At 45.3% G+C, this 13,714-nt stretch overlaps 1 protein-coding gene across 2 annotated transcripts in view; it reads left to right on the forward strand.

Annotated features, from left to right (window-relative positions):
* The first annotated feature begins 989 nt into the window (after positions 1 to 989).
* The window catches only part of LOC138521570 (keratin, type I cytoskeletal 19-like), a 58,703-nt gene continuing 45,978 nt past the window's right edge, over positions 990 to 13,714 (forward strand). For both annotated transcript variants that reach the window (XM_069634513.1, XM_069634514.1), the window contains exons 1-2: positions 990 to 1,367; positions 11,124 to 11,252. In XM_069634513.1, the coding sequence (XP_069490614.1) occupies positions 1,068 to 1,367; positions 11,124 to 11,252 (429 nt within the window). In that variant the 5' untranslated portion in view covers positions 990 to 1,067. The remainder of the gene's footprint in view (positions 1,368 to 11,123; positions 11,253 to 13,714) is intronic.

Consider the following 13,714-nt stretch of genomic DNA (forward strand, 5'->3'; position numbering starts at 1 on the left):
CAGCAGCAGAGGCAGGCAGAGTAACTATTGGGCCTGCTAGTTGCACATAAGAAAGCGAGAGCTTGGGTAGAATTCTGCACATCCCTGTGTTGCGCACAGGTGGCACTCTCGTAAGTAGACCTGCAGCCACGTTGGTGGACAATACACGCATTGCGATCATCCGAGAATTGTGTTCTTTACCTAAATAGCACGATGCTGCACTGGCAATGGTGGAGCATCATGGGTAGAACAGCACATGGCCTCCTGTACTTAAATCCCAGTGTGTGCTACAAAATATTGTATTCGTCATTTATATAGCACCCTTTCCCCATTTGTATGGCCTCAATGCGCTGTGAGGTATGTTGTCAGCGCTCGTATATAACATGCATAGTTCAAAGAAGCCACACGGTCATAGTTGGAAGAATTTGGGCAGTTTCTTTGTGCACAACGCTGTACGAAGCTCATACTACCAAAAAAGGTGCCCCCGACAGAGTCGGCATTCACTGATTGGTTCTTCTCTGTGTCCGTGAAACCCCTCACAGCTTTCTATAACTCATCTGACATTGTCAAAGGGATTCTGCCGCCCACACAAGGCCGGTGACGTCAGCCCTTCTAGGATAGAAAAACCTAGTTCATCAGGCACACACGAAGCAAAATGGTTGCACGAAAAAATCATTTACGATGAATCATTTTTGAGAGTGCTCCATCTACTGTGCTTTTCAACCATGGATATTTATTTTAAGAAGCCCCTGACAAACAAAGAGCACCTGCGCTGTCTTGAGTGGGCGTGTAAGTTGCTGGATTTGCCTAGGACTTATTTTGCAAGGGCAAAACCAACAGAGAACATACTTCGATGGAGATGTGAAGGCAGGCAGCACCGCTTTCATTATTTTGCTTGTGCTAACTGTCAACCCTTTGTTTCTTCAGGCGCTAATGTGGCCCAGCCAGTTATGGAACACTTTTTTTTCGCAGCACCGCTCCCCACACAGCCTTTATAAGACGGCCGCCTACGGGCCGGCACACAGTCGGCTTCCTAGTGATGCTCTCGGCTCGCTTCTTCTGCTAGTCTGCTCCTTTCACCCGTGACGATGAGGTCATTGAGACTCTCTGTAGTGCCGCCTGGGGCGACAACGAGCTTCCAAGCGCTTAGTGGCCCGGGCAGCAGCGGGCCAAGTCTAACGTCTCTGAGTCTGGCAGGTGTGGCCGGAGGCAGGGAGATCAGGACCTCGTCCAGCGCCGGCCTGTTCAGCCCTCTCGATGCTGGGGGGTATGTGGCAGGTTTTGGCGGTAGCGTCGGATCCGGTGCCAGCGAATTTGGGATTCTAAGCAACAACGAAAAATGGACAATGCAAAACCTAAACGACCGCCTGGCTGCCTACCTGGGCAAGGTACTTTAGCCGTATTTACTCCACCGTGTCAGACAATTCATCACAGGCCCCAGGCCCCTGAGGTGCCCAGGGAAAGGCTGTGTTTGCACGATCTTATTAGCTCTTGTAAAGCAACTTCCTCCTGTTTGAGGGCAAGGCTACACTCATTACCATGTGCAACACAGGGCAAGGCACCTTAGTCCCAGTCTTTAGTTTGGGTCATTAGACCTCACACCCTGCCAGGGTGTGAAAAAGTAAACAATTGTACATTCATCTGTGCTTTCATTTCCCCATGAATGTGATCTTGATATCGACTTATCGTGCGCTGTTATTTAAAAATCAATAAACAAAACTATATGCCAGGCGTATGGTACTTCGATCTATCAGTCTCTCTATCTCTCATTTTCTCTTTCTCTTTTATTTTCTCCCTCTCTCTCCCCTTCTCTATCTCCTTTTCTCTCTCTATTTCTGTGGGGAGAGTCCCACTGTTAATTGTGAGTTTGTTAGAGCCACCCCAGCCTTTGCTGACAGTAGTGCAACCAGAAATAAAACACAGATAACTTGAAAAGGGTGGTTTTTTTTTTTTTTAGCAAAGGAAGCTATTTGAAATAAGTACATTATTTAATTGTGTTACCATTTTAAAATGACTCTTTTTAAGAATGTACAATGTTCTTTTCTAACGATCACTTGCAGAATATATTGCTTCCATAGTCAGTGTTACATTTCTCTTACTGAGAAAAGCACATTATTAAAACCTAGAATAGCTATATAAATAATGTTCTGATGCACTATCATCTTGCATTGGGCATTCTGGTACATACCACAATGAGAAAGGGGATGGGGACAAATACAACTAATGAGTGGTCTTGGCTGATTTGCATGAAATCAAAGTGCTTTTTGGGAAGATATGAATGACCACAAATCTTTATAACTAACATATATTTCTGTGATGAAAGGGTTGTATGCTTCAATCTCTAAGTATGCAAAGCAAGCTTGGCTTGGTGCTTTCTCACCATAACATTAAAATGTGTGTACCCATGAACTATATACACTCATTTGGTCGCCAAATGAGTTGGTTGTGAGGCTAACGTGGCTATAGCATCTGATAGGCATTTAGGGTCTTGAGGTGTCTTTCTTCTTGATCGTAGGGAGAGTTTTAGAAGAAGAGGGACTGGGTCTAAGTGCATGCCCAATCCTCAATACACCCGAATCCCTAAAGAATAATATATAGGACTATTTACATTTTTTTTTCCAAAATGCTATATGAGATTGGTGTTGGATGGTGTGGCTACATAGGACTAATTATAGTCTGCTAGTGGTTCTCCTTTGATATGTTCTCATATATACGCTTTATTTTCTGAGACTGAGCTGTGTCTTGTTTTATCGCAGGTAGCATAATGTGTTTTTGAGAGAATCTCAGATGTGCAACCAAAACACAAGGGGTAAAAGATGGAAGATATATACACTATTTATTACACATGGCTAATACAGGATGTAAACTGTAATATACTACATATTATGGTTCTATATGTTATGTTGAAAGTGGGTTGGATAGGTCAGTGAGGGTTGAGGGATAGGGTACAGGTTGTGCTCTTCTGTTGGTGCTTGCAGAACCACAGGAAACTGGCATCTGAGTGTGTTTGGATTGTGCGCACTGGGTTATTGTGTCCGCAAGGGGCAATGCCCAGTGTCTGGATTGTTTCTTTTCAGCAGTTTGTTCTTTTGACGCATGTTGTATGTTTTGTTTGTGGTAGGACTGGCCCATTAGGTTGTGTAAGTTATGTGTGGGGTATGCTGGCGAGGAGTGAGGAGAAGGTGGTTAGTGGTTAGTAGAGTGTGGTTGTTTAATTCTTGGTTCCAGGATCCGTACAGTTCCTTGAATGTCTTGGGTCCACGGTGATAGTTGTGGGAGTTGCCCATTTTTATGCTAGTCTGAGTGAGTTGAATAGCGGTTTTCAGTCTTTTCATGAAGGTAAGGTGATCTTCTGTCCTTATTTCCCTCGGGATTGAGTTCCATAGATTAGCTATTAGAGCATTCGTTATAATTTCCTTTTTTGTAGTGTTTCATTTCTATTTGGAGGACGTTGCTTGATATTACATTTCTTCCTGGTTGGTAGCGGTTGATTTTGGCTTGGGGGAATTTGGCACCTTGTTCGTGAAGTGATTTGTGCGTGATGCAGAGGGCTTTGAAGTTAATGCGTTATTTTAATGGGAGCCAGTGTAGGCTTCTCAGGGCTAGTGTCATGTGGTCGCTTCTGTTTAGTCTCATGAGTATCCTTGCTGCAGTATTTTGAATGCGTTGGAGATTTTTGGTCAGACGTTCTGACATTCCAAGGTAGAGGCTGTTCGTGTAGTCGATACTTGATAATACTAGGGAGATGATTCCAAAGGTTCTGTGGGGGAAGGAGAGGTAGGGGAGGATCCATGTAATTAGTCACAGGAGGTAGAACTATTTCTCTGCTATTACATTGATTTGTGGTTCCAGTGAGAGTCTGTTGTCCATGAGAATTCCCAGGTCTGTTGTCACGGCAGATGCTTCCGGTTGGCCTCCCATGCCAGGGGGCCTGTTCAGTTGTGTGTCTGTTGCGGTATCCTCTGGGGGGCGGGGGTCATTATTTCTGTCTTGGCCCGGGGTTTAGTTTGAGATTGTTGATTGTCACCCAGGTGTACATATCCATGAGGCATTTGTTGAGGGTGTTGTTTGGGTCTTGGGTTGAGGTTATCTTCAAAATGAGTTCATTGACAGAAATTAGCGAGGGGCAATCCTTTACACAGAAATGACTTTGTGGCATTTTCCCATTTTCTTTTCTCTTTAAATGCCCCCATACCATCTAGCATCGCCCTCCCGTATCATATACTTACCCACCTCTGTGTGCCCACTATCCCTCCACATATACATGTGCATTTTATCAACACGAAGTCAATTGGTCAAAATAAATTACCACTCAATCATTCCTGTCTATGAAACAACAGTAATCAATATATTACAGGGTTGTTAATAGTGCTACTGCAGTCATGGCTAAGTTCAATGTTTTATTAAAAAGTTGATTTCGGGACGCTCATAATGTTGGTGCCTGTGGTCGAATGTGCAAAAAATTTTCTGAAAAAGAAAGTCCTGTCATGTCCGAATTTTTTGGCAAAGTTTTTAGAAGATTTACTACTTTTAAAACATCTTTGAGGTCCTTCTGAGTCGCTTACACCTTATAGGACAAGTTATAAACGTGTGTTCACCCGCAAAAAAACATTAAGTATGTTTAGCCTTTTGTAATAAAAACATAGAAATTGCAAAAGCAACTATAACTTGGCCACCACCATGCACTGCTCAAGACGCCACACGCATATAGGTAATTGCATTTTATGAAAAGACCCTTGAATGCTCGCTTGGGGCTTTTTTTGCGTGGACTTGCAGGTCAAATGTAGAACTCAACACAGGCCTTCTTGCATATTAAAGTTTTTCCTTTGCTGTTTTTGATCCCCATGCCTTGCAGGAACTGTTGGAGTTAATCACTACAATAGGGCACTGATAGAACCGCCCGCTCCCCCCATCTCAGCAGGGAGGTAATTATCTCAATAGGGTGCCAGCACCCAATTGTTAAATGCACCTGCTCCCGCGAGCGCATTTAATTTTAAAAGGACACTTCTCTCGCCACGCCAGCTCGGGGTAGCCCTTGAAGGCTCCCCCGAGCTGGTGCCCTGGGTGGCTAATGGCACCCTGCGGGGCTATGGCGCCCCGGGCGGTCCCCTGGCCCGCCCTGCCCTAAGGCCGGCCCTGACTATGACAAGTGCTTAGGGTGGAACATGGCATCAAGCCTCTGTCCAATATCACCTCTACATGTCATTCGGGAAGTGCAGCGCTCTAGCGAGGAGGGATGCCAAGGCTTTGCACAGAACAATTGGAGGAGGGAATGATCACATGTCGGTAATGATATTCAGGGCTTCAAGTTGGCCGGGGCTAGCCAGGACAGAGCACCGGCACTCTCCAAAAAGTGATTCTCAGCTTGTGCTCTGCCGGGGTTCCCTTGTCCCACCACATCAGTGTGCACAATGTCCGCCACGTTGCTGCATTTGCTCGCGGGTGCGCTTGCTCTAGTGGTCCCTTCATGAGGGATGGTGGGAGTAAGATGTGGCCCCACACGCCTGCAGCCGCAACCCGGATAGAAGTGTGTGAGGTGCATTGCGTGGAATTTCACTCTCGATTCCAACCCTGCGTGCTATATTGCCCTGATCTGCAGTCTCTGCTTCGTGCCGCCTTTCACCAAGACGCAGAAGCCAAGGTAAGTCACATGAGGAGGGGGGGGGGGGGCGCCTTTGGATGTCCAAGCAAACCACTGCCCAGCTTTTTCCCTGCACAAGTGGGCTTTGAAAATCCCAGTGTGCGGGGTGAAAAACAGGAGCGTGTGCCAGGATGGGGTTTTAGTTAAAGTTGATTTGCAGAGGCAGTTTTATGTGTATGGCAATCACCTTTGGGATCACTCCAAATGACTTGGAATACACATGGCGGTACACAGGTAGGGGTGTTGGTCATTCGAACGGTGCTTATGGAGAGCAACTATGTAAACCCGGGTGGTCTTGTTCTGAGGTCATACACTTCATTGGGGCTCCTTCAGGCAGTGACAGTTACAGTACGTATCTGCAGAGAGCGCGCACATCGACAGTGCATGCCGTCCCAGTTTTTTTTAAATTATTAGAGCTATTGGGTGGTGCTTGCGCCACCTACAAGCCCGAACTATTCCATTAGAGTACAGATGGGGAGAAATGGCATATTGGAGGGACACAGAGCTTGTAGGTGTTGTTTGGTTATATGCCCTCCCATGGCCATGCTAGTCCCTATAGCCATTCCCATTCAACCCCTGCCACACTCGCCCAAAAAACCTCCTCATGGGAATTCCTTGGGTTCACTTTTTAATTAAGCCTTACCATCAAACTTGGTACTTGAAGTGCCTGCCAGTTTTTTTTTCAAGGCCTAGTCTTCTGAGAGTTAATGACTTAATTGGAGCTGTAGACGTGCTACCGGTGTAATAAAAATGCCTTACCCAAGTCTGCCTTCAGCCACTCGATTTATAAGCAGTATGCATGTCCTTCACAGAAGCCCTGTTAATAACAAGTATTGGCAAACCCAACAGTTCTGGCTTGTTTATAAATATTAAACTATTGGCATTATCAAAGCTTGATTTTTAGGCTGGTAGTTAAAAAGTTATTTAAAAAAAGAAAGGTAGAGTGTTGCTGTAATGTACATTTACATGTTAGCCATGACAGGTGGAATCGAACCAGGATAATCATCGTCCTGGGCTAGAAATGTGCCCAATAGAGCATGCGAGTGATCCGTTGAAGCGTGATTAAATATCCCATGTTATTGTTTTGCTCTGCTGTGATTATTTAAGTGCAGCAGATCCTTTCTGTTTAAAAGGTGTGCACCATTTATTCTTTCCCAGCAACATTTAAAGAAAATATCCTCTCATATTATTGTTATGCTGTTTTTAATGCATGGAGAGGTGTAAGTCTTAATCGACACACCAAAACGTGTTTTCTTTTTGTACAATGTCACCTTTTCATTGCATATGAAGCATGCCTTTGTCAAACAAGGAAAAGTCAACCAGGTCCCCTTTTCACACATTGGCTTCATTACGACCCTGGCGCTAAGGGATTACCGCTACCGGTAAGGGTACCGGTAGCGGTAATCCCTTAGCGCCTGATTACGAGGTCCCTTTGCGGGTTCCCACCTTAACGGCTGGTTTTACCAGCCGTTAAGGAATGGACCCGCAAAGGGACCTTGGTGCTAATTACGGTACCGCAATTTGCGGTACTGTAATTTCCGCCTTCCCCATTCCCATTATGCCCTATGGGGCAAAAATGGGAATGGGGAAGGGCCATGGTGAAATGGGGAAGTACCGCCCCGCCAACCTTGGAATGGGGTGGTACTTCCCCATTTCACCATGGCAGACTCGTTACAAAACCGGCAGCAACCATGGTGCTAATAGCGCCATGGTTTAGCGCCGGTGCCTTTTGCCGTGAGTCTTGAAAGTACATTTACAAAAACACATGTGTCATTTCTTTTTACCCTTCCATTGAATTGCATTGTGGTATTTGTAGGCCCTCATTTAAAATGGTTGAAACAGCCCTACAATCATGCACTCTTTTTTTCCATATCATTTTGATAGTAATTTATTATAATTTGGTACCTTTCAAGGTGTCTTTATAAAACAGAGTATTGTTGCAAGCCAAAGCTGGGAGTGAGGAGGAGGAAGGTGAGAGGTGGGTCATGACGATTTAGCAGGTCCAAGAATGTGGCTAGTGAGTTTTCAGCATTGGGGGGTTGTTTTCCCTGATTCTGGCCCTGTGCTGGGAGTTTTGATGTTGTGTTCAATTTAAACCCCACTCCCAGTTTATGCATGGCTGCTGGCACTTTATGCACGGCTGCTGGCACTTTATGCACGGCTGCTGGCACTTTATGCCTGGCTGCTCCCACTTTATGCACTTCTATGTGTAATAGCTTTAAAGGGTTGTCTTGCCCGACCTGTGTACTCAGATGTTAGTGTGCCTGTTAATGTGCCTCCTCACACCATAACCTATTGCCAATGCCCTTAGTTAAGGGTCTAATAAATCATGCTGTGGAACTTGTATTTCTTATACTCGAAGGGAGAGTGCATCTAAGGAAGAATTTACCAGGCAGGCAGTGTTGGGATATGCACCTGGTTGCTTAGGCCAGACCACTCCTGAGCATTCTGGTCTTACCTGTGCTTTTCTAGGCCATGCCCATCAATTATTAGACCAGACCCATCATTTAAGCCGCGCCCGAAATGAGAGCCCCCCCCAAAAAAATTGCTGGACCGACAGAACCTTCCAAAGGCACCAGAAGCTTATTCATGCCACTGGCTCTTATGGACAACAGGACTACGTCCTCCAAGAAAAGAAGTCTGGGCAGCTCAACCGCACTCAACCTCTGTGGATCCACATCCACTTTCTGGGGGAATCCTTCAGAGATACAGTTAATGTACACCTTAAAAAGGGCGATTATTCCCCTGGCATATCCCTTTATCAACTGAGAAGAGTTCCTTCATATACCCCTCTGGCATGGTATACCTTAGCTTAGTAATATTTCGGGCGCATACAAGCGCTACAAGGTTCTGGGGTGACCCACCAACCTGATCAGACCATTGTCAGCCGAATCAGAAGCCTGTATCAGGTCTATGAAGACAAAGCAAAGCAGGCCCCAGTGTAGACCAGCGAAATCTAGCAATATCCAGAAGGAAACACGCCTGTAGGGTCCTTTTCCCTTCCCAGAAACTCTCCTGTGACTCCCACCGAAAATCATCCTCTGAGGCCCAGTCCTGTTATCTACATAGGAGCACCTTAGCATTTACCTCTGCGTGCTCATCCAGGAGGGAAAGAAGCTGTTAACAAGGGGGAGTCACCCATTTCACCTTTTTTTTAGCATAGGTACAATTGTGGAGTCCCTCAGGGATGAGGATGAGACATCAGTCTAGAGCACGTCATTAGATATCTAGCGTATGACTGGTATTCTCAGATCTATGCACAATGGTGGTGTTCCTCCAGGACGAGAGGGAGACACCAGTCTAGAGCACTTCATTACATACCTAGTATAGGGCCTGCACCCTGAAATCTAGGCACTATGGTGGCGTTCCTCCACAATGACGGAGAAGTACCAGTCTAGAGCATGGCATTAGATTCCTAGCATATGCCTGTTACTATCAGGTCTCGGCACAATGGTGGCGCCCCCCCCCCCCGGACGGCGGAGAGGCACCAGTCTTTAGCACTGCATTAGATACCGAGCATATGACCAGTACTCTCAGATCTGGGCACACTGGTGGTGTCTCTCCTAGACGAGAGGAAGACACCAGTCTAGAGCACTGCATTAGATACCTAGCATAGGGCCTGCACTCTCAGATCTAGGCACTATGGTGGCGTCCCTCCACGATGACGGAGAAGCACCAGTCTAGAGCATGGCATAAGATACCTAGCATATGACCATAACTGTCAGGTCTTGGGGCAATGGTGGCGTCCCCCTGGGACGACGGAGAGGCAGCAGTCTAGAGCACTGCATTAGAGACCGAGCATATGACCGGTACTCTCAGGTCTGGGCATGATGGTGGCAACCCTCCTGGACGACGGGAAGACACCAGCCTAGTCTAGGCCGCCTAGATCTCTGGAAAGACCAATGTGAACTGCTTCATTTCTTGGCAATAATGATATGCTAAGAAAATAAACTGATAATATAAGCTATTATTCAGTCTCAGTGCCCCCCACAGATGCACCCCTACTGTTAATCTCAATGTGCACCAGTCCTTCAATGGGCGGTCACGCAGTCAGTTATATATCATGTGTTCCACCAAACCACTGCCTAACAACCTTCCCCATACAACGTTGCTAACAACATCAAGTGTTTAGCCAGTCAAATGACGATCACAACATCAGCATGCCCAAGACAACCACCAAGAAGTAGGACTGCCCCGGAGCATCCCACATCCTTCATCACCCGCCGCAGAGGCAGCACGGACTGGAGCAATGATGAGTGACAACATTAAAATAATTGGATCCTGACATTGGAATCACCCGCCCCCGTAACTTACACAAGTAACTGTGACACCCTTTGCCTTCTCTCTCTGGCAACTTCGCCGATGTTATCTGGTGGCCCCTTCGACCTCCTCAGAGGCCCATGAAACACCAGAGTCTTCAGCCTTTCAGAGGACAGCAGGTGTCAGTCATGGAAGCACTGTGGAGGAACGGTGCAGTGGCCGTGTCAGTGGAACTGATGTGGCAGTGGTGGGTCAGAAAGGGCGAGTAGGGATCTGACATAAAGGCACTTGAGAGCAGTTGGTTAATACGGGTGATGATGTGGCACGAAATATTAAGACGTGTGATGTGTGGCACGAAATATTAAGACGTGTGATGGGATTATGGCATTGTGAAGCCTAGGGATGAAATCTAGGATTTTTTAAATTCCGATAATCTGTATTTGTGAATGTCTCATGAAAGAACTAAAGTTGTTTCTGCCATTCAGCCAACCCTAATCAATTACCATGAAACTCACCCCACTGTTGCTCACAGGTCGAAGCAAAGCCAGGCAACTCATTTATTTACACTGCTGGGATCCTGTCGTTCAACTCTGATTTGATTTTCGAAATGTTGCTGGAAGATCCAAACTGGATTCCAAATTCCATCTTTCTGATATCTAAATAATTCAGTCGATCCCAAGATGTATCCATTCTGTGAAGGCAGACAGGTGTTGAGAGGTCATGGGTCACACTTGGACGCACAGATTGGATTAACTCTGCATGATGGAAATTGACATTGTCTCCAGAAGTGGATGTTTGGATGGATGAAATGTTGAAATTGGCTGATAAGGAAAGATTGATTTATGTACGCATGTAAATGGTTGCTCCGGCTATGCACTATGCAGAATCGCCTGCGTGATATTCTCAAGAACGTGTGCTGGAATTGATGATAGAATTTAGGTTTTGGAAATATTTGCTTAATACTTTCTTCTGCTTTTGCCAGGATTGCTCTATTTATTGTTACTTCTATTTAGCCCCATCTTTCTTCTTGCTCCCCCTGTTTCATCCTGGTTGCGGGATAATTGTAATCCACTCCCATATTGTCTGGGCTATGCTCGTCTATGCAGTCATGCATAGGTGGACTAAGTAAGCGTCACAGGCAAGGGTACAAATGCTTATTGATGAGCTCTAGACATTTAGTAGATTCCTCAAGTCTTGTCCTGGCTCTAGACCTGCTCAGTGATGTCGTTGTCTCTGCCGATAGGTGCTTTCTCTCGAAGAAGCCAATCGGGAGTTGGAGCTGAAGATCCACAACTTCATGAAAAAGAGCGGCCCTGTGATTGGCAAGGATTTCAGCTCTTACTATGACAACATCAGCCTGCTTCAATCACAGGTACTCTGAGGGCTGGGCTGGATACCTGCTATGGAGTATTACTTGATATTGTTGTTGTTGTAAAACTTGTATTCGGCACAGAGCCATAAAATGTATACACAATTGTAAAAACAGTTTTGTGCAATGTGCATTCCGAAACAATAGTATAATCAATATATATATATATATATACTTTTAAAAAGGGGACAATGCAAAATGTATCAAAGAGGTAAACAAATGTTGAGAATCACATCAAATAATCGCCATTACCCCCAATGTAAAGAGGCATAAATACAAGTGGGAGAAATACTCGCAGTCGCCACATCCAAACATTCAGTTGTTGGCCATTTTACCCCCCTCGAATTTTGGCCTATTTTTCCAAATTAATTTGTAACTTGATTAACAATGTGGGCCTTGGTTGAGAGCATCGCAACCCCAGAATGACGGGCGGTGGCCAAATACGAGAGAGTGAGATACTCGCAACCTCCACGTCTAAACTTTCCATTATCAAACATGTTGCCCCCCTAAAATGATAGCCTAATTTCCCTTGCTCGTTTATCTCCTGGTTTACGCTTGGGCCTTAGTAGCCAGGCATGATGGACACATTTGGCTACTTTATGTACAGTTTCTACATCATCTGTACATCTACAAAATTCCAGGGCATCGGAGGTGGTGCCTATTACGGCCAATCTCAGAACGGGTTTAAGATAAAGCGCTCTCAGATCCCTGGTCTGATGGTAGAAAGACATCAAACGTGTTATTGCTTCCTCACAGGTACTGCAGATGGTAAATTTACTCAAACTCCCCTTCCTCCATGTCCTTGTAAAGGAGGCCAATTTCAGTCTGGCCAATCTGAAATCAGTTAATAAGGCAGAAGGAAATGGTGGATTGACATAGTTGAGATATTTCTCGAAACCGAATGCATGGTTGGTGCCCAGATAACTGGGAGCCAACTTCAAGTTACAACACGCATCCATCATGTTCTTCCTATAAGTGACTTTCTTTTGATTCTAGTAGGTGTGGCTTCATTAATCTGCATACGGCGCAGCCATACATCATGTTCATTCAAGTCATGAAGGCCTTTTTTCACATGAGCAACCCACACCAAATTCATGCCCCCCTCTACTCTCAACAGATGGGCCAACTCCAGTGGCGGCTGGTGACTTTCAAAGGTGGTGGGGCATACATTTCTCCGGGCAAATTTGTAAGCGAGCGAGCACAGCCAGCGAGCCCAACCCACATCTAAGATGGCGCAAGGGAGTTCTACCAACATGAAAATCTTGAAATAATGGCTTCCAAAATGTATGTGTAATTTACTGTCAAAACCACACAAATATGACCTAAAAAGCATTAGGGTTCAGGCACTAATGGTGGTACTTTATTCTTACGTGTACAAGTGTGATGGTGTATTTTGCAGCGGCTTGTATTGAGAATAGCTGGTACTATGTTGAATCATTACATGCATAAAGAAATTAATTAAATAGCTATCCAGTAATGACGGACAAATATCATTTTGTCATGCTGTTACTGGCATTCATATGCGTTGGTCCTCTTACTAAGGTGGAGAATTTAACGAAAATGTAAACCACTGAGAAGCGTTCTAAGTAGGCAACGTGAAGTACTGAAATAGTGAAACTTCTTGCATCACCTGGGACAGAAGGAACTTCATTATCTATTGCTAGGTTTACCAGTGTTGAATTGGTTTTACACAGCTGTGGGGGTAAAATGTGCAAGAGAAGGACTTTGAGTGGGATATTACATGTGTAACATTCCTATTTCATAGAGGGTGCGTGCATCCATCCTTTCCCGCTTCCCCACTGCCCCCAACACAGACCTGCCTCCTTACCACCAAAGATAAGTCTTTCACTCTTTTTTTATACGTCTCCTTTGCTTCTCTGTAGACAAACACGCTTTGATGCCATAAAATAAGGCAGTAGGCGCTATACAAACGTAAAATAATGTAACATATGCAGAGGCCGCTGTGCCTTTAACAGAGCCCTGTTCCTCTGCCCATGCTGCAGCCATGCACTATAGCACCAAAGGTCTAATGACAAGCAAGGGAGCAAATAAAAGGAAATGCAGCGTCAAAAACGTGAAAATGTTCTTGGTTGTGCATGTGCAGCAGCAGTGTTGCCCATAGAGCTGCCCCCTCTCACTAATACCCTCAACACAAAAGGCATCATGTTACGTCCCACCGAAAGAGCCCACCTTTGTAGAAGAGCAGCTGTATACCTCTGCAAGAGACCTCCTTACTCCTATATGTTGGAGAAATGAGACTGTACCGTGTTTGACACCTGCTGTTGTGCCAATACCGCAGCGTGTGTTCGAAAGAAGATACCCGTTGAATTTATCCCCAAAGTGATAACAACCTAAGGGAGGAACTCCCTGAAGGAATATGAGAAAAAGCAAACAAAAGAAGTTAGTGACGTCATCAAAAGTATGTACGACGTCCCGAGATATTGGTTGAAGAGAATGTATAGATC

This window comes from Ambystoma mexicanum, chromosome 13 (genome assembly GCF_040938575.1).
Source record: "Ambystoma mexicanum isolate Mex_15411 chromosome 13, UKY_AmexF1_1, whole genome shotgun sequence".
In the NCBI taxonomy this organism is placed as follows: Eukaryota; Metazoa; Chordata; class Amphibia; order Caudata; family Ambystomatidae; genus Ambystoma; species Ambystoma mexicanum.